We start from the raw sequence: 22456 nt of genomic DNA, 5'->3' as shown, positions 1-22456 counted from the left end.
GAGCTATGATGGTTAGGCTACATGAATCTCAATATTGGTGCCCACAAAACACCCAATTTTTCTAATTTAGGCAAGGGCAGTATTACACTCGGAACTATTGAAAATTTTGATGATCAAATACTTGATGGAATATGAGTGACTCATTTCTCATGCAGTCACAGAGAAGTAAGGCAGAAATGTTCACTTAAACAAGGAACAAATGTAACGAATGAAAGGAGTGGACATCCTAAGGACATTCTCATATACTTTAAGATGTGTGTCGGAAATTTTCAGGAAGTGTGTATGATTTATCTTTCATGTGATGTATCAGTCAGGTAATACCTGTAGTTTACACCCTACTGGACTTTATTTCTTTATTATTATCACTGCATACATGAAAGAGTAAAACAACAGTGTTTCTTCTTCTTTTTTCTCTCATATGTTAGTAATGTTTAAACGATAATTTGCTCAAAACTTGTATGGAGTATAATGTGAAACTACCGAGTACCCAAAACTCTTCTTTTTTTTTATTGTTACATCCAGTTTTTCATTATACGACCCTGCTTCTATGAATACATCTGTATTCAGCACTCATTGGAACATACTGAAGAGTTTGTTTGCAAAAACCGATAAGTCCATATTTGCCAAATGGAGATATTTGCCATTAAAGGTCAAGAAAAATAAAGAGAATAATAAGAAAAATGTTGCTTCTTTTGACCATAACTTCAAAAATGTACCTTTATATGTAGTGACCAATGTATCATTTAAAAGGTATTATTTTGTACTTTATGACAGAGATCATACTTCAAAATCTTCAAAAATGGACTTATCGATTTTTGCAAACAAACTCTTCACTTGTACTGTATGTACAACTTGCATTTCTAGGTGGGAAAAGAAAGTGAAGAGGGTTCAAGATAATGCCCTTCCACCCAATGAAAAAAATGTCATCACTCATAATGTAGGTTCACATGTTAATGAAGGCAGATGAGTGAAAGATGTATGAAAAACACCACATCCGTGACTGCCATACTTACTGTGGTGTTGCAAGTGGCAAACGTGTAGGTTGGACAGTGAGTAGCGTAGCCATCCACGCACAGCTTTTATGGGAGAAAACAAAAAAGAATTCTGCATCAGGCATTGTATAAAAACTTCAATTTAATTTCAATCTTCCTTTAATACTTTCATGTTCAAATTCAACTGATATTCTTTACATCTAATCATTAACAAAAACTTCCACAGTTGCAAAAACATTACAATTAAACAATCATGTATTATGAAATATCTACAAGAGTTCAAGAAAGACAAAGAAGATCCTAACTTACACGTCTTCATTTTGACATTACATTCCCAAAGAAGAGAGACAGGGAAAACAAAACGAATGGATATTCCTTCTCAGTTCCTATGGTTCTTACCCATCCAATGGGGCACTCGGAGCATTCAGAAGCGTGGCCGAATGAATGCTCAGTGGGCGAGCGAGGGCAGTCAGCCTGTGGCGGGTCGCAGCGTCCACACGGCCTCTGGAGACCATCCCCGATGCAGTAGTTTGTTGTCTCGCATCGCTCACACTGAGAAAGATCTTTAAAGAGGAGTACAGAAAGTCAAGTCATTATGAAGCACCATTTTTTTTTTATTCAAAGAAACTCATAGAAACAGTATCACGTACTTGACAAAGAGTTGTCAGGCAAGATGCTCCGCACATTTACACAATAAAGGCCCTATGTAACTACACTGTTTATCAATATACATGTATAACATATATAATAGAATATGATACTAAACATGACATGTCACTCATCAAAATGTCCAAATGACTGAATCAACTTTGTGAATGTTTCTTTCACATACACTCAAACTCGGCATGCAAATTAGGTATATATATTTTTTTCACTTCATTGCACTTATCTTTGGGTTTTTTTTTGTGTTATTTTTGTGTCTAGCACAAAGATAAAAGCATTTTTGACTTGTTGTGAGCGACACTCCTTCATATCTTAAATTTGTAGAATTAAAAACATGCAAACTTCATCTCAACCAACATGTTCAAATTAAATGTACTTGGGGAAAAATTTCCACAAGTGTACAATAAGACATATCTTTAGTCTCAATAGAAAGATCCCCAGTGTTTCTTGAGCAAACATTCAGAAAAATGAGAAAACCACACGGTACAATACATCATACAATTGAATGAATCAAAATAATTACAATACAGAGAAGAACAATGTGACTTACGTCGGAATCTTCTCTCCGTTGTGCAGCCAAGGATCTCGAAGCGAAGCCCTATCTCATTGTTCCACGTCTTGGGGTAGATCCTGATGTACCGGGCATAAACCTCTTCAAACGTGTTCACTTTCAGCCCATTCTTGTTTGAGTTGGCATCAAAATCCTGCCAGAAATAATAACAAAATGCCATTCCCAACAGTCTGACGCATTTTGTTGTGTACAGAAATGCTAACAGAATTCTATAATTATGTTTCTACTAAGAATTAAAGCTTGTCACAAAGGAAAATGCATACAACCTTTGCAATGCTGTCATTAGCCACAATCTGCAAAGCTCATTCACGTGATTCAATTTCACCCAAATTCTTGCTTGAATTTGCATTAGAAGTTTGACAGAAATCCAACACATTAATTTCCCTATTACAATCATGAACAAACATTTTGATAGGAGGCTGCCTGATCAACAGAAGTTCAACATTTCACCCTTTCTATGCTAATGAGTCGGATATGCACAAATTTTGCACCCAAACCTAAGAATAAGTAATTAGGATGGCACGTAAAGTGTTAAATAAAATTTGCTCCTAGAATCAAGAATCCCATAACACAGACACTGCATAATGTGACTCATTACAAGACTGGGCACTTTGTATCTTATTATGCCGAGATTGCTATTAAAATGCAAATCACAGCATAATCTGGAGAAGATATGAATAGAGAGTCATAAGTGTCATAATAGCCAAACTACAAATTTATACAGTCACTTCTAAGACAAATTCAATAACCTCACTCTTTGCTGCTTATATTCAATACACTTCAAGTACAATGTGTAACAACCACATCATTCTGTAGAGTAACAATTGGAATCCCATTTCATTTGCTCAATTTTTCACTTATTAAACCATTTGCACACAGATTACAAGTGACATGCACCAAAGAAGACAATAACTTTGCTTCAGAAATCACATCAGAATTAGGTTTATTACCCATATCAACTTCTAATTGAATCAGTCAGTTTCATGTATATACATGAAGCTCAATTCAGTTTGATTTTTTTTCCCTGCATTACCTGTCAATACTGGATATGAATAAAAACAACAATGTAGTATGCAACATGTATTTGACCAAACACTCTAGAAAAGCACAACCTATAGGCCTATTAAGTCACTGTCAATTGTCAAAATATCTAAACTGGTGCATTGCAAGGCAAATATAAAACAAATTCAAATTACAGAGGAACAAAAAAATGCAGGAGCCTGCCATCCTAACAAGGTGGTTGATAATTGATGACAGCCTACAAAGAAAAAGAAAAACAACAACACACACAAATACTTGAGCAATGAGGAACTTTCCTGCTAGCAGTGGTACATGAATATGATGTATAGAGAGAAGAGATTGGAGGGGACCTTACCTTAGCACTACCCCCCTCTTGAACATAAGTCCAGCTGGAGGTGTCGTTGCTATAGGCAACCTGGTAGGTCTCCACCCAATAGTCATTGTCCGAGCTGCCCTGGGTCTGGAGCCCGGAGAAGATGGTCACCTCTTCCATGTCCACCTGGATCCACTGGGTAGTGTCCGAAACCGCTGGCACCCAGCCTGGTCAAAAAGGAAATTAACCCGTTTAGGATGGAATGATTTTGCTACAACACTCATTTCCCACAGACACCTGCCTGAGTATTCTCGGGACTCGTCCTTAACGGGTTAATGGAACAATGCCAAATATCTTTCGACATGCAAACAACTCTGTAAAGATTCAGATTACTTTGTCTATTTTAAAAGTTAATGCAATTTCCACTACAGTCACTACTACCACCGCCACACTATCATCACAACCACAGAGCCTTCTCTGATGGGCCCCGTTTCATAAAAAGTTGATATGATAGCAACTCTTCCTGGAATGGGAATTGTCATGGTAACGACAAGAAGACGGCTTCCCGATTGGCTGTTGTTATTGGAAATTTCCATTCCAGCAAGAGTTGCTATCCTAACATCTTTTATAAAATGGGGCCCTGGTTACTGCCCAGTTTGCTACGGCTACATTGACCATGGCAATTATTACTGACTACATCCCACGACAGAATCATTTCCAATTACTTTGCAATCACCACCAAAGCTGGCTACTATCCATCACAAATATACAATGCAAAATAACCACAACCACATCATTATCACAAACACCACTGCCACACCCACAACCACCATCAATACCACTAGCATCATAATGATCACCAGAACCTGAACCACTACTGTTACCACTCTCACTACCAAAACTACCATCATCACTGTCTCATAGCATCATCATCATCATCACAGCATCACCAGCACCCCCGATAGCAATGCTACCCATCCTCTACTGCCACAAAAGATATGACGATGAACACTACCACCACCATTACCACCACTGCCATTTTCACCATCATCATAACCATCACTACCCCTACCACCACCACTACCACCACCACCATTATAATAACCGACACCATCACAACAGCCACCATACCACCATTATAATAACCACCATCACAACCACCGCTGCATACCAAAACCACCATTACTCTTACCGCCTCCACCAGCACCACTGTCATCATCACAATCACTGCCACCACCATTACCACCACCATTACCACTACCACCATCATTACCATTACCACTACCAACACCATTACCACTACAACCACAACTACTACCACTACCACCATTACCACAGCCACTACCATCACTACTACTTCCACTACCACCACCATCACAACCACAATCACCATTACCACCACCATCATCATCATCACCACCACCATTACCACCACCATCACCACAACCACCACCACCAGTACCACCATTACCACTACCACCACCAACACCACCATCACCACCACAATTACACCTCTATGACCACCACAACCACCACTACCACTACCCAGGGATGCCAGTGGCAAATTGCTCTTAGGCCGGAATTTTTTTTTTTGTGAACGAAATTGATGTGCGCGAAGCGCACATCACGAGCGCGAAGCGCGAAGTCCCTTCGGCCGGGGTCCAGGGCCCGCTCAAGGGCCCTGGAAGCTCTGGGGTTCTTAGATGCTCTCTGGTGCAACCTGAGCATTTCTGAGGGCTCTTCTTCCCTCAAATCTAATCCAGAGAAATGAATTTGTAGCAAAAATAAAGAAGTCCTAGTGCCGTAAACTCTGTAGTTCTGCTTCGTTCAGCTGACTCGATCGACTCACCATACTCTCTCAGTGCTGTACTTAGCTATAGCCAGAGCGCAGCATGATCCATGCACCGCACATATAGTACATCGCCTAGAAACACCACACGTTGTTCGATCGCAATCGCATGTGCTGGTATAACGCTTTCCAGACAATAATGTGGTCGCATTCTAGAACAAGGCAATCGCCAAATTGTGTCTCGCCCATTCGCGTACAAGGAATTAATATTTTTTATAACTCCCAGAAGTTAATTAACCTGCTTATGACCTTTGACCTTGTGGTGACCTTCAATACCCTAAGGGACATTTACCATCCAAGTTTGGTCACAAACGGACAAAGGGATCAAAAGTAATGAGCCATAATCGAAACGCGCCATAAAAACTTAACATTGGGTCCTAAAAATTTGTTGACCCCTTTCTGTGACCTTTGACCTTGTGATGACCTTTAACTCCCCAGGGGACATCTACCGTCCAAGTTTGGTCACAAACGGACATAGGGATCAAAAGTTACGAGCCACAATCAAAACGCGCCCTAAAAACATAACATTGGGCCCTAAAAGTTTGTTGACCCCTGTCTGTGACCTTTGACCTGTGACGACCTTCACCTCCCCAAGGGACATGTTCCATCCAAGTTTGGGCACAAACGGACAAAGGGATCAAAAGTTATGAGCCATAAACAAAATGCGCACCCTAAAAACTTAACATTGGGCCCTAAAAGTTCGTTGACCCCTGTCTGTAACCTTTGACCTTGTGGTTACCTTCAACTTCCCAAGAGACATCTACCATCACCCAAGTTTGATTGCCATTGTAGCAACATGTGCTGAGTTATGTGTGATAAGAGAGTCTTGCAAGTAAACTTTAACGTATGACCTCAAATGACCTTTGACCTTATCATGTGACCTCTTACGGCACCATAACATGAAGGTACCCCCAGTGCATCTATGACCCAAGTTAGGTTGTAATCCAAGCAACTTATGTGAAGCTATTTGTCAAAAGAGAGTCTTGCAGGTAAACTTTAACATAGAAAAGAGGGTCTTGCACATACCCTTTAATATATGACCTCAAATGACCTTTGACCTCATCACATGACCTCTGACAACACCATAACATGAAGATACCCCTAGAGCTTCTATCACCCAAGTGTGGCTGCCATTGCTGTAACAGTTGCCAAGTTATGCATCATAAGAGAGTCTTGCAGGTAAACTTTAACATTTGTGACGGACGACGGACGACGGACGGACGACGGACGGACGACGGACGGACGACGGACGACGGACGGACGACGGACGGACGACGGACGGACGACGGACGGACGCCATTTGGATCCCTTAGTCTCGCCTTCACCTCCGGTGGGCGAGACAAAAAAAAAGGAATTTGTAGCAAAAATAAAGAAGTCCTAGTGCCGTAAAATCCGTAGTTTTGCTTCGTTAAGCTGACTCAATCGACTCACCACACCGTCTCAGCGCTGTAGCTATAGCGAGAGCGCAGTATGATTCATGCACCGCGACCGCACATAGTACATTGCATAAGAAACACCACACACTGTTCGATCGCTATCATCGCACGTGTTGCATGTCCCAGCTAGCAGCAGCAACATCGCGCTAGTTTTGCATGACAGTCGTTTTGTGATATTCTCATGCCCAAGTATATGTGAAACATACTACGGAAATCGTGAAAGTGAATGTCCCGTAAGTTTAGATGATCATATTTTTTCGTTTTTCTTTCTTTCTTTCTTTCTTTCTCGTGTTTTCCGGCTTTCCCACACAGACGGAAATAATATAACGAAGCCGGAAATTGGACACCAAAATATGAAAAAGCCAGAATTCCGGCTATTGCCGGAAAACTAGCATCCCTGCACTACCATCCCATTACCACCATCACCACTACAACTACCACCACCATCTCTCTTCTTACCCGATCCCGCTGGGATGTCTGGATCTGGGGTGAGGTAGAGGCGTGCCCTGTCTGCATCGTACTGGCTGCTGACTGTGCTGGATGTTGAGAGCTGGGCCTCCTGTATGACACCGTTTCTCATCCCCCGCGGGTCACGACAGTCTATTCATGAGGAAAAGATACACGTTGATGAATAATCAGAGAAATAAATTTAATACTGAAATATGAAAAAAGAAAATGAATGAATATATCAAGTCTCAATCATTCCTTATTGTACATCTTGGAAGTCCATCCATGGGAAAAAGGTCATTAGACAAAGAATGATACATACTAAAATGAATGAATATATATATAGTCTCAATATCATTCCTTAACATGCATCTTGGAAATCCATCCATGGGAAAAAAGTAACACTACGAATAGATGAATAGACAAAGAATGATATATGCTAGAAGGAAATAAATGAATGAATTTTAGACTTTAAATGAATCCTTTGTGGGATTTGCCAGTCTGTCTGTGAGCAAAGTTCCATAAAAAATACAGATATGAGCAAATAATTCCAGAATACATAAGTAAAAATGTGAATAAAAATACAGGAATAAATCAATCGATCAATCATATAAATACAGGAATCAATCAATCACATGATAACAGCATATCAGCAAAGAGAGAAATACAATGTACATTATGTAAAAAAAGTAACAAATTAGATATTGTTTGTGACAGGAAGCATTTATGGCACATGTACATGTAAATGAATTAAAGTGGGGGACTTGTTGAATAATCCCAACATTCAGGTTATCTCCGACTGTTCAAAAGTGAAGTAATGCCTCAAAATAAATCAAAACCATTTTTGAGCACTCTTCATTTTCTTTTCCTTTTCAGGAATTATTGTGTAGCCCTGGAGTATTTCATATTCATCCTGTAAAACCCTTACCAAATGCAGGCTGGTTTGTCACCTCTTTTCATGCCACAAGATAGAAGAAATTCTTACCATTCTCTCTGAGGAAAAGCTTAGATGCAGCCCCGCCCCCTTTTTACACCACCACTATGTGAGATGCGGTGAGTGATGCCACTGAAAATGGTGATTTTGTTACTTCTTCTGCTCTGCAAAACAAATCTCTCAATGAGTACAGGATCAATTTGACTACAGCCGTGTAGAAATGTTTGAAACTCCCTCTTTCCTTTGGTGGACAGATTAACCTTGCCTGAAATCTCTCGATCTGTGACTGAAGGGTTGACAAAAAAAAAAGATAATTCTCACCATATTCAAAGAGGTAATACTTTGGCACTCGTAGGAACAAGCCCCCGGTAGTCTCATTAGTGTAGATGACGGTTTGTATCGGATCACCGAGGACATCGTACAGACACGTCTGGCTGATCGTCAGGTTCACTGTGGCCACGTCGCCACGAGAGGGCGTCCCACCATCCACCACGGCCACGATCATCTGCACCAGGTAGAACGTCGAGTTTTCTTCCATGGGTCTGTGTTTAAACAAATACAAAAGCATTTAAAAATTTTGTCACTTTTGTATACCATTACAAAAGTAAGCATGCATGTTGCAATCAACAACAGTTAATAATTCTATGAATAGCACCCGAATTGTGAAAGTACAAGATACGTAGCAATTTTGGCATATGCATTATTCCTCATAACTCACTCCTGGTTTAATGCCAAAGAGAGATATGTCAGGTCCGCGTTGACTCCCGAGTCGGCGTCCGAGGCGTTGACCCTGGCGAGCTCATTCTGGGTCAGGACAGGGAGGGGGAAGAAGTGGAAGCTGTCGTTGCCGTTGAAGATGGGGCAGTTGTCATTTATGTCGTAGACAGTAATCTGGAATATTTACACGTAAGAGATGTGAGCAATGAGAAGAAATAGTTATGGATGCATGGCATTGTGTATCAAGTTGAACAAGTGACTTAATTGGCCCATCTATCATTATTCATGCCATGATGCTCTGAAAGTTTTAGTGTCCCATGGCTTCCAACAAAAACAAAGAAAATGCATTCATGGTCAAAGTCATAAGAATATTTCAAACACATTCAAAAGCCTCATGTCGAGGTTCTTTAGTTTATCCAACAAACTCTGGTAGAGATTTTCTCATAGGTGCTTAGAATTCCAACCAGCTGTCTTTGAATGCTACATGCTTCATTCGATTTAGTGCTCACAACTACCTGTATGTCCAAGTGTCATAAAGACTATGGGCAAAGAAATATTCTTGGGAGTGTCACAAGCATCAGAAATCATGCTTTAAAGGACTTTGAAGGAGTTTCATGCTGCCACAATTACAAGTTTCTTCAAAGTTTTATATGAAAGGCAACAACAGGTCTGACCACTCAACTTACTGTACGATAAACATTTTGACATTTATAGGAACTATACAGTGCAAATCCTTGTTGACTTGTCTTGATTCAAATACCCAGATTAAGTGTACATGCATGTGGGCAGGAAAATATGTAAATACATACATATATACCACATATTTCATGATATTTTCTTCACTATTTTGCTTCAGATCACTTGGATGTGCCCACAAAAGTCTTCACAAACCAACCATGATTCTGGTGGTAACTATGCCAATCACTGGTAAAGTCCTATGAATATATGATTAACCCGTCGAGGAGGGTTTGATTTTGCTCCAACATGCATTTCCCATAGACGCTTGCCCGAGTATACTCCGGACTCGTCCTCAACGGGTTAACAAAAGATATTGCAGGAATATAAAGTAGGGCAGAAAATGACAGAAAAGCCGACAGTTGAGCAAAGGACTAAATGGAGATCAATAGAAACCAACCCGAATAGCGACCTCCCCGCTGAGCACAGGAGAGGCATTGTCATCAATGACACTGATGATCAGCAAGTACTCATCAGCCACCTCGTAGTCCGTCTCGACATCGATGGTTAGGAGCACCTGGTCCGTGTTGACGTCGTACTCCTGATGGCCTGCTATGTTTGGTTCAGGAACTAAAGAGTCAGGAGACACAGTAAGGACATACATTTTGTTGCTCCTATGTCTCTTCAAATCAAGTATTCCTCCTCACACCAAAAATACAGATTTTTTACATTGTGAAAATAGTTTAAGGTGTCGTACAGTTATGGTTGAGACCTAATTTCAGGTTTCTAACAATTTTTTGGGTGAGATACTGAGAAACCTCTTATAAAATATGAGAGATCATGTAATTCTATGAGGAATTCAACGTTTATTTGATGAAAAATGGTTTTGAAATGGCTGAGATATCACAAAAGAGCGATTCTAATAAAGTGTGGGACCCACACTTTATTACGATCGCTTTGTTTTACTTTGTTTTTGGATGTTTCAGTCATTCCAACCCCAATTTTCGTCAAATAAACTTTGAATTCCTCTTAAAATGGTATGTTCTGTACTACATCATAAGTGTTTTCTCGGTATCTCACAAAAAGTTAAGAGCCCAATTCTCATCTTCACCAAAACTGTACCATCCCTTTAAAATACACTGATAAGTCTGTTTGTTGTCAAACTTTGGGTTCTGCTCAAACATAAAAGAGATTTCAGAATCTCAGAGGAAAAACAAGATAATGCAGCTTGAAACATTTCAAAAAGTTGTTCCTTATCTAAAATACACTGATGAAAATTGTTTTGAGTTGGTCAAAAACACTTACTCTGAACTGGATCTACTGCACAAGTGAGGAAGGATATTCCATCGATGGTGTAGGTGGGGGTAGGTTCCACAGTGGAGGGGAACACGCCGTCAGCAAGATTATCACTGGTGTAGTTTTTGAGAGTGAAATGCCTGGCTTCGTTACCTGAGAGAGTGAAATTAAAAGATAGATTATGGTATTGTCAAGTACATGCAATTGTGGAACTATGTCAAAGAAGCATAAGAAAATGTGTCATCATGAAGAGCATTTTACATTGATACGAGACACTCTCTCATTAATTGGAATCAATTATGTTGGAAAAATATGCCAAGGTGAAAAAAACAAACATACAAAAAAAAACAACATGCAGTCATTTGTCTCTGTTCAGCATTCCTCAGTGTTTTTGCAAGAGTTACAATAAGCACAACTCTCTTGAACAAAACAGCAGCTATTGCATAAACCATATCTCCCTTGTTGCCATGGCAACTGTGCTTAGTGCAACAATAAAAATGAAAGTTGTCATGGCAACAGCAAAAATGCTTCCAGCTTGTTGGTCATTGTGCAGCAGCTGCCAGAGTAATTGCACATGTTGTAAAAGTTTATCAAAAGATGCAGTCACAGCTAGTGGCATCACAAGTGCAACAATTTGCTTAACTCTAAAAGGGCGGGGGGGGGGGGGGGGGGGTTGAATCAACCCCCCTCGACATTTTTTTGCAGCTAATTCGCCGCGCGAAATTTTCTGACCGCACCATTTGCTGACTTTTTACTTTTAAGTCTCACGCAACTTTTGACACTGACCATTTTCGCGAAAATCGCACATATCGTTACAAAGCTACATGACATTTTATACATGCCTGTCAGACCGAAAAAGGCTCAAAAACATGATTTTATGTGTAAAGTCTATGCAAATGGAATTTTCTCACCTTATTCATAAAGATATGATTATTTTCACTTTCATAGGCTGAAATTAATTAATTTCAGCATGATTATGATTGAAATAGGTTCTGTCATAAATTTTGCTAAAACAAAATGATAAAACAAAAGTTCGAAAAACAAAGAAATTCATAAAGCAATAAAATACAAAAAAATTAACTATGATACCAGATTTTTTTTTCAAGTACATTGTTAGGAATGGTACAAAGAATGTTATCACCAAAATTTAGGATTCTTGGAGCTTTGCTCTTTGATCTCTCTGATTTAGAGCAAAATGTATGATTTTATGCATACATTAGCATAATTAATTAATGTAATGAAAATTTCCATTTCTTTTTTAATAGTTTGGTAGATATCGCCATAGGTAATGCATGTGCCAATTTTCATGGCAATATTGTACGATCAACTGCCGAGATCTGGGGGGGGGGGGGGGAAGCCCAGCATGGTTAGGGTTAATGCATGTCATCATTGCTGCCACATCTGCTGCTACACTTGTAAGCAGAAATGCACATCAACCATTTCTTTTTTATTTAATTTGGCAGAGATCTATTCTCACCGCTGATGATGGACACGTTGTAGAAGGGACCGACGGAGAATGGGTCAGCCACCGTGATGGTCTCTACGATTCCATTGACGGGAAGTCCCTCGCTAATCTCCACGGAGTAGTCGATGAACCTCTCACCCTCCTCCAGCACGTCAAAGTTCCTCAGCTCCAGGAAGATGTCGGAGGCACACATCTGGCGCTCGGTGTGGAAGATGTCCAGCCGGTAGGTTGTCCCAACCTGTAACCCGACAACAGGAAGATTTATCTACGGTGTACATCCGACGATTTCTCACGACTATGGCTGTTAACAATTTGTTTCCTAATGTTGACGTTTTATGCGCATCAGAGCATGCATGATGAGCACTGGAAAGTGGACTTGTGCACTGAACAAGAAGCAACCATTATCTCTTGCCTACATCAACTGAAGGAATTACATACACTGTACATGTATTTCACTGCTGGGATAAGATTTAAAAATCCTTCGTTGTGGTTGATTCACAGAATATGTCTTACGAGTTTATTTTTCCTGTTCTGTCAGAAACCAATTTTACTCCCCCATCCAGATATGCTAACTCCACTGTCTATGTGATCATGGTGAGCATATATTAATTTTGATGTCTCATTTAATTTCACTTGTTTTCATTTCAAAGCAAACTCTGACATGGAATACCATTATCAGCATCACATCCATCAAATGATAACCATCAGAATTTGTTAATGTTACAGGATGAAAAAAAAAGAATGTCCTACAATACCTGTGAGTAAACCTTAACCCGTTGAGGATGGACTGATTTTTCTATAACACACATTTTCCGTACACAGTTGCCCGAGTGTACTCGAGATTCGTCCTCAGCGGGTTAAAAATTTCTTCATAGCATCAGCTTTTCAAAAATTCATTATCACAACTAATGACTGGTCCATTATAGCCTACAATGAACGGTACTGGACACTACACAGGAATTCACCCCTGCATTCCATAACAATCATTTGCAACAAGTTTCAAACAGTTTATAGCTTTCAAAATGCCTCCTTGTAGACACGGAGTGTCCATGACATGGCTTGTAGGAATTCAAGGGTGACCATATCTGAGCATTTCACAATGAACATTAACTTACCTCAAGATTCAAGGAAAGAGCCTCTGCTGGTACATTGCTGGTTGTAACACACTCTCCATTAATAACTGATCCTTCTTGGGGTGTAATGGTCCCTCCTCCTGTCAGATAAAATACATTACAAATATAAAGGAAACAAATTGTAGATTCTTGCTACATATTGGTTATATGTGGAACACATAATATTTACCTAGAAATATGCAGTAGTCCTGTCATTGATGGATACTTTCTATTTTGCACCTATCTACAGTACCTCACAATTCTCATTATTGCAACTTGCTAGTCACACATATCTATTATCTCAGACTACAATACTATAAGAATATTTTTCTGTTGAATTTGCAGAGTTCCACAACTTGCTCAAGTTGAAGTGAATGAACACATACAGCTGAAATGCCAGATAAATACAATGTAGCATGGCAGATTTTTCAGCAAAAGTGGACACAAAATGGAATAACCAAGATTGCATGTTTCAATGGAATAGTGAAATTGGTCACATCTAAATAATACGCACATTAGCAGTTTTACAGTATAAGTGAAACACAATAAATGCTTTTTAAAGGGATGGTACAGTATTGGTGGAGATGAGAATTGGGCTTTTAACTTTTGTGAGATACCAAGAAAACACTTATGAAATACAGCTGTAGTACAGAACATACCATTTTCAGAGGAATTCAAAGTTTATTTGATGAAAATCGGGTTTGGAATGACTGAAACATCCAAGAACAAAGTAAAACAAAGTAATCGTAATAAAATGTGGGTCCCACACTTTATCAGAATCGCTCTGTTTTGGATATCTCAGCCATTTCAAAACCAATTTCACCAAATAAACCTTGAATTCCTCATGGAATTACATGCTCTTTCGTATTTCATAAGAGATTTCTCATTATCTCACCAAAAAATGTGAGAAACCTGAAATTAGGTCTCAACCAAAACTATACGATCCCTTTAATATGGCAAACAAATAGAACCGTGCAGATCAGGTATTTCAGACTGGACACAATTAACCATACTGTATTTGAAACTTGGCAAAGTCTTGAAGCCTTCTTGAGTAACGAACCATTGGCGTTGGCTAGACTGATCCTCTTGCACTTGGTGATGGTCTGGTACTCCCTCAGGACCTGTAGGACCAGGACCTTGTTCACATAGACCCAGATCTCCTCCCCTCCTCCGACAGCGATCTCCTCACTCCCGTTAAATGTCATGGCACTCCGGATGGCGCTGGTGAATCTGGACAGCAACAGGTCGACATTGTTTTCTTCACTTGATTTCCATTTTTCATCTGCTATGGGTTATTAATTTCTACTGTACTTCACTTTCTAGTTTGATTTCTGATTTGTGGTTTTGATTCTGATTTCAATTTCAATTTTCATTTCCACTTTGATTGCTGCCTATTTCAACTGCAATTTCAACCGTGATCAATGGTACCATATTCTCCTTGCTGATTCCTAAAAAAAAAACAACCTCTGAATGTTGCAGTTTTGGGTTCTTGTTATTCATTTAATTACAAGTGGAATTTCCTTCCTATGAATGCCATTACAACACTTTGAAAAGTAATGTACTCTTGCAATGTTGCAAAGAAGAAACAGTTTCACTTCATAATGCGAGAAAAAAAGAAAGAAAAATAAATTCCAAGGCAACAATTCACTCCATACTATTTAGCAATTTGAATCGATGTCAACTCTCAATTCGTTCTACAGATTCTCAAATATAAATCCAAGCTTTCCTACTTCATGGTATCTTCTTTCTACTGGGTCTTCAATATCCTGCATGAGAATGAGAGGTATATAGGAATTCAGCAAAATCTATGAAGGATCTCACCCAAAGTTGTGAAGGACGTAGGAACAGTCCCTCTGACCCTCTGCAGCATAGCCCAGGCCGTCTATCGGGAAGTAGGAGGCTGACCAATATCTAACCCATGAAACAAAGAGAAAGTAGAGAGAGGAGAAAGAGAACTTGTGAAACAAGCAGAAGTTACATGGAAATAAATAAACAAATGCAATGTATAAATTGTAATGCGACAAGGCCAATTGATTGCCACGAATGCTAACAAGTCAAAACAATAAGCAAACTCTTGTGAAACAATAAAGAACTTTAATATGGAAATGAAATGAACAAATGCAATATACATTCACATGTGAAAAGGGCAACCGATTGTGAGCAACAAAAAACAAAACTAAGCCAAAAGAAACTCTTTCTACTCTTATGCGTGAAACGTTCTCATGCCTAACTCAAACAACAGCTTGCCATCTTCATTTTAATATTGCTCAAACTCACAAAACTTCATTCAACTCGACTGATGATTTGACAACTAGCTATTAGCAAGAAAATGGTTTTGTCATAGAATTTACATCACACAAAAGTTTGCAATTTTTTCTACAGCTTTGCTGTACTGCATTCCCACCAGAAATGCGTCTTCAAAAAACCCCCCCAAAAAACATGTTTTTCCAGAAGCTCCCACGCCCTGTGATTTTTGAAATATAGAATATTGGGGATTGGCAACATGGCACATAAAAAGAGTTAAACAGCTAGGGAAAGATGGCCGAGCCAAAAACACAAAACAAAACAAAACAAAACTTGCAGTCAAGTATGTAATGTAATCAATCATGATGGCTTTTTTTCTCTCAAACGCACCGGTTCACAGAAGAGGTGTTCAACCAAGGAAGCACAATGTTCGTCTCAAACACGTAGCTGCTGTCGACGACACGGAACCAGTTGGAGAAGGCGTCGTTGACGGGGTCGGCGGACTCACTCAGCCAGGATTGGAAGGGACTGTCGACATAGGTCGGCGACGATTTCAGCGTCTTGGTGGAGCTGTCAAAATCTGCATCTCCGTTGCTGTAAAGAGAGAATCAATCGATTTGATTATGACATACGTTTAAACCTGTCCTAGCAACATCTCTACAAAAACAACCATCTACAATGTATATACTAGGCAGAGTGACCACATAGGAATACCCAGTCAAGGAAACATATGATGTACATTGTAACCAATGACAAGACTTATTTACAGCTAGATGACTGAATAGTGGGCACAATGGCCACAAACTATCAACCAGCTTAATACTACAGTTGACTCTTTATGTGCCACGGTGGAAACCCCCTGATGTGTTTTTCAAATCTATGTAACTATTGAGCTGGACATGTAGTGAGCAAAGTTTTAGAGAAAATGCAAAGCTGAAATCCATGATAGTTTTTTTCTTTCAAATGACCAGGAGATATGACTGTAAAGGCATGCATGCCTTTTCCACACAAAACAGTGGCAAAAACTTTGAATTTACATGCATATCCATGCAGTGGGGAACACTGATTGCTAGTAAATCACCACATAAAATGCAAGCTACATATGAGAGGAACAGAATTGCGAAAGACACTTTCATTGTTCTGTGGCATTTGGCAATTTATTGATCTGTTTGTAGGAGTTTGGGCATTTGAGCAGAATATGCCAACTTGGCATGCCGTCGACTGAGTCAGGCGTGTGAACAACTCTACAAATAACCCCAGGGAGCTGATGTGCTTCTTTCAATTGATAAGAAATGGGATTATCAAATCCAAAGTCAATCCCTGGCTCAAGTTTCCTCTCTGCAGCAGTTGAGCCCCTATATGCAAGGCACTTCATCCTCATGGATTAGTTTTGTTTTGTTTTGTTTGTTTGTTTGTTTGTTTGTTTTTTTTTAGAGGACTTTCTGTAATTAATATAGCCGTCAATCCTGTGATTGGTCGCTTTCTTACAAACCGGGCCTTCAGTGACCTTGCCTCTTTAGCATTCGGGCAATACAAGCCATCTAAGTATTCCATATTATGAGAAGGTCTTTATTGTCTTACCTGAAGTCATAGTAGGTGATTGAGAAAGAAATGTCCCTTCCTTCCGAGTCTGTTATGTTGGTGTTGGCTGATATTGAGAGCAGAGAAAAGAAGAAGATTAACCCTTTTTGCAGCCAGGATCTAATAACATTTATACCTTGCCAAGAAGCTTTTTTCCACCAGGATTTTGTACCGGGTTATCCACCAAAACTTGACATAAAAGTGTAGCTGGAGAACAGCAAGCCCACTCAGGTGTAGCAATCTGCCTCAGTTCAACAGGAAGGCCATGCTGACACAATAGGGATTAGGTAATCTTATTCACTATTTTAATAGTTTCCAGACAATATGTGCCGTTTGGCAAAGAGAGCTTTTCAACATGCCTGCCACTTGGACAACACTTAAAGCACAGCTAGCATTAAAGACTTGCATTTCGGCCACTATCATATAAAATCCTGAAAAGGGAAAAGAATCAGAGATTTAGTTGTGAGTGTATACATCATCAAGGTCATTAAGGAAAAAAAAAAATCATTACTGAGTGAAAGCGAGAAACTACAGATACAAATACATATTGGCATTACAGGAAAATATTTGCTTTTACATCAAAATCGATCCACATACTTGTACATGAGATTCATGGACATTAACTATCAAAGTAGCTTTCGCTGTGCTACAAGATTGTGTGATGCAAGAAATGTTAACCCATTGAAGACTAGTCTTGAGTATACTTTGACAGGTGTTTAGAGGAATTGCTTAACCCACATCACAGCAAAATCAACTCATCCCAAAGGGGTTATGGATTACACACGCCATAATGGGCTTTGCATTTGAAGAGTTTTATAGCAAATGAGCTAAGCGCCATTTTTAAACATTTTAAAGTAAGTCCATCATCTGATAAGAGCAAAATTAAACCCTTCCAGTAATACCTCAGTTGTGACATAACAAAGAACTTTATAGTTATGACTAAAAATATCCTGTATTTTCTGACTATTTTTTTGCTTTTTAGCAGCTTTAATCACAAATATCTCAACTTAACAAGAATGGAGTTACCTCGTTTTGCGATAAAACTCTTCATCTGTCCACACCTACATTACTATTTTCTTCATTTTTTCTTTTCCTTCACAGCTTTAATCACAAATATCTAAGGCCAAGTAAAAAAAGAAACCAGTTTCTCGTCCTCGCCCGCATCGATTTTGGCCGCCGCATCGTTTTTTTTACTATTTTCAAAATGGCGCTGAAAATACCAAGAAATTCATAATTCTCGTCCCAGCCCGCTCCCCGCCCGCATCGATTTTCAGTTGCTGCATCGATTTTTTTGATATTTACTATTTTTTCGGCCGCCGAAAAAAAAAATCGACAATTCACCTACCAATCGTGATGTCTTATTTCTAATTACGCCTTAATTGCGTCCTCTACTTAGCTGTAGTACAGCTGTAGCTTCTGTAGTGCGTATGTAATAACGCATGCATTTCACACTGCGAGCTCGGCAAGAAGGAATGACCCACAAAGCAGTTGAACTGTAGTTGGCTGGGCGGGCCTGGGCTGTGATGTACAGCGCACTCGGCACGTCGCACATTTCTCTCGTGCTGTTGCCCGCTTCATGTGCTGCTAGATTGATTGCGCAATGTAACCACAAACCCCGTTATAACGAGGTCCGTGGGACCGGCGATATTACCTCGTTATAACTGGTACCTCGTTATAACCATACTCATCAAAAACAAAGAAAAACATAAGCATGACGTCATATACCCATCAATGAAACTTAAACATATCCTTTGCGTTGTTATTACACAATTATTGAGCGTTATTATTGAGAGAATAAAGGGAGATTATTTGTGAATTAGACGAAGAAATAGAGGCTGAAATGATAAGTGAATTCTTTATTGTAATTCTTGTTTGTTAAGCTTTTTCTAAACACCAGCGCAAATATGGGGGCAAATATATAGAGTAACATACAGGCCTTGTTTACCGTAACTTGCTAGGTATTTTTACGCTGTTGGTGCCCAACGGAAATGCAATGATTTCATGAATCATTTCGGCTGTAATCTTGTACACATGTACATTGGACAATATGATCGTTGCGCCAAAATGGATTAAAAATGCGTTCTTTATTTTCTTCCGAAAATCTCTTCGCGTTTTGTACGACCGTTCTTGAAAATACATTGTATGTGACAGGATTGAATGTGGGAGGTTGTCATCCTGTTTACGCAAATCTGTACCAGATCTATTCAAACTAATAAATGCGTTTGTTTCTTTTTCTGATTTAGGTTAACATGCGTCATTCAACTTTTTTTACGCTACTGTCACTTGGCGAGATCACGATGATTTCAAAGTAACATACGTGTGTTGTTTACCGCTAACTTGCGAGGTAGTATGCACCAACAGTGTAAAATATTTTACGCTGTTGGTGCCCAGCGGGAATTCGATAATTTCATGAATCATTTGGCTGTAATTTTATACAATGTATGATCGCTGCGCTCAAAGGGATCAAAAATGCGTTCTTTATTTTCTTCCGAAAATCTCTTCGCGTTTTGTACATCCGTTCTTGAACTGTTGAATGCGTTTGTTTCTATTTCCGAGCACCGATTAGGTAGGTTAACATGCGTTATTCAACAATTTTTACACTACTGTCACCCGGCGAGATCGCGATGATTTCATTAATTATTTCGGCTTTAATCATACACACTCATATTTAAATTATCATTTGTTAAATGATAATGAACAAATCCAGATCTATTCAAACTAATACATGCGTTTGTTTCTTTTTCCGAGCACCGATTAAGTAGGTTAACATGCGTTATTCAACTATTTTTACTCTACTGTCACCTGGCAGGATCGCAATGATTTCACTAATTATTTCTGCTTTGATCATACACACTCATATTTAAATTATCATTTGTTAAATGATAATGAACAAATCCAGATCTATTCAAACTAATAAATGCGTTTGCTTCTTTTTCTGAACACCGATTGAGTATAGGTTAACATGCGTTACTCAACTATTTGAATGCTACTGTCACCCGGCGGGATCGGGCGATGATTTTATTATCTCGGCTTTAAACATCCAAACTCATATTTGCTCAAAACCAGCAAAAGAACTGGAAGTCAGAACTAAAACTGGAAAGGATATAATGATGAGTTGCACACGCATTCCAATTGTCCATTTTTTGTCACAATTTTATTGTCGCTACATGAAAAGTTTTTGAAGGCATTACCTTTTTTTTTTCTCGTTGCACTGTGGTCTGACCTCATATCACGCACGCGTTTCTCGCAAAAAAGAAAATCGAATGATTATGTTTAATAACTTAGTAGGAACATCGGAAGGTGTTCCTATGTCTTATCGCGTGATTAAGAAGAAAACATGGAAGGAACGGTTCTCTGCAAAACGGGAAAAGACGTGAATAGCGAGATTTCGGTTTCCACTGTTTCATTTGTCGCGTGTTTGAAAGTGGCAATTTGGTCAAGAAATGGAACCTCGTTATATCCGATCAAATTGCTTATGTTTTTCTTTATCATGATTTACCGCAATTGTCCTCGTTATAACCGAACACGTTATAACCGATTCGTTCTGCCACTACACGCCAAGGAAAACGGAACCGACGCGATCACCTCGTTATAAGCGGTTCTTCGTTATAACCGAACTCGTTATAACGGGGTTTCACTGTAGTAGAGGAGACCAGCCAGCCAGCATAGCATCGTTCTGGAGCTTGGAAAAAAAAAAATTGTGGAGTGATGGAGAGAACCGATCTGAAGCGCACATGTGCACAGCGAACGGCTTTAAATAGTGAATATAGTATTCAACTGGTTCGTATTCTGTCTTTCAGTAAAAAGGAAATCAGGTGGTTGTTTCACAGGGTTGACAATTTATCATGGAATTTATTTCAGTCGTACATTTGTTGAAAGACATGTTTTATACCTGTTTCAATAAATAGCACAATACATCAGAATTGCTAGTACACTGGTATCAGAAATGCCATTACAACACTAAATACCAGTATTAAGATGGCCATTTTCCCTTCGACATCTGTAGTGGAAAGAAAAAGCAAATGTATTTCTGCATGCACAAAGTTTCATTTCAAGTATAGTACATATTTGTTTGAAAATGCACAGAGTGCAGGCAAGACATACACTTGGGACCTGGTCTCTCATAACACAGCTACCAGAGTGATATTTCATTTCGAAAAATTGGATATACAAAATAGTAAAGCCCTCTCTGGTTACCTTTCTCAGAATTGCCGGACGAGAAACACATGTTACTCTCATTTTGACAATCCTCGAAAAAATAGTAAGATATCAAATAGTAAGGCCCTCCCTCATCGCCTTGCTCAAAAAACCCGCACGAGAAACTACTATCTTTTTTTTACTTGGCCTAAACTTAACAAGAATAGAGTTACAAAATTGTGGCTCGTTTTGCCATAAAGCTCTTCATCTGTCCACACCCACCAGTGTTCTCAAGTGTCGTGATGGGGATACTCTGCCCCTCAACGCTGGAAGTCCTGTTGTACGTCAGCCGGATGGTGCAGGCGTAGTCGGTGCCGAACTGCACGCCATCGGAGGAGGTGAAGAGGAGGCTGGTGCCGGAGGAGGAGTTCCCGCTCCCCGCGCTCCCACTCACCGTGGGGGCGTTGTCGCTCGTGCAGTTTACTACGTACGACCTAGAGTGAGACAACCAAGAAGTGTTGAAGTACAGGTTGGTGGAGGCACACTGTAATTATGAAATGACAAACCTGCTCCAAAAGCAGTTGAAAATTCTAGAGAGTAATATCTGTGCTCAACCACACCGGATAAATTTTGCATATTTTAAATAGCACAAAATAAAAATATAAAACTGCATTATATATTACAAGTAGAATATCTGCATGTCTTTACTTTTAGACTGGTTTCATGTCAAGCAAAGTGTGTGAAAACTTTGTATTTCTTTTACAGTACTCCACGTGCTGTGTGAAAAGTACAGGCATAGCAAAGCACTTCAAGCTAAAAGTCTTAAATCAAAATCTACATTTATACTAGCACCACCAATGGCAAACAATCACTACAGCCACAACAGCAACAACACATACAGAAACCTCCACAATCAGCCCAAGCACCACCCTCAACTCCTCATCACTACCCAAAACCATTACCACCACTATACTGCTTTCATTGCCATCACCACCACCCCAACA

The 22456-nt window shown here is 39.5% G+C and overlaps 1 protein-coding gene across 1 annotated transcript in view; it reads right to left on the bottom strand.

The window, feature by feature from the left end:
• LOC139710260 (uncharacterized) overlaps window positions 1-22456 on the bottom strand; it is a 127643-nt gene that overhangs the window by 65502 nt on the left and 39685 nt on the right. Inside the window, exons 28-44 of the mRNA XM_071622191.1 lie at window positions 21735-21946; window positions 17316-17382; window positions 16125-16328; window positions 15312-15401; window positions 14551-14720; window positions 13494-13591; window positions 12391-12616; window positions 10923-11066; window positions 10078-10247; window positions 8944-9116; window positions 8547-8767; window positions 7304-7444; window positions 3608-3786; window positions 3028-3036; window positions 2206-2359; window positions 1392-1555; window positions 1014-1076 (exon numbers count right to left, since the gene is read on the bottom strand). Coding sequence (XP_071478292.1) covers window positions 1014-1076; window positions 1392-1555; window positions 2206-2359; window positions 3028-3036; window positions 3608-3786; window positions 7304-7444; window positions 8547-8767; window positions 8944-9116; window positions 10078-10247; window positions 10923-11066; window positions 12391-12616; window positions 13494-13591; window positions 14551-14720; window positions 15312-15401; window positions 16125-16328; window positions 17316-17382; window positions 21735-21946 — 2485 coding nt within the window. The remainder of the gene's footprint in view (window positions 1-1013; window positions 1077-1391; window positions 1556-2205; window positions 2360-3027; window positions 3037-3607; window positions 3787-7303; window positions 7445-8546; window positions 8768-8943; window positions 9117-10077; window positions 10248-10922; window positions 11067-12390; window positions 12617-13493; window positions 13592-14550; window positions 14721-15311; window positions 15402-16124; window positions 16329-17315; window positions 17383-21734; window positions 21947-22456) is intronic.

The sequence above is a fragment of the Diadema antillarum genome, unplaced genomic scaffold (genome assembly GCF_040938485.1).
Source record: "Diadema antillarum isolate AM-2024a unplaced genomic scaffold, OU_Dant_1.0 seq00001517_RagTag, whole genome shotgun sequence".
NCBI classification, from domain to species: Eukaryota; Metazoa; Echinodermata; class Echinoidea; order Diadematoida; family Diadematidae; genus Diadema; species Diadema antillarum.
The sequence above is the reverse complement of the archived record's forward strand: the minus strand, read 5'-3'. Positions and strand labels throughout refer to the sequence as shown.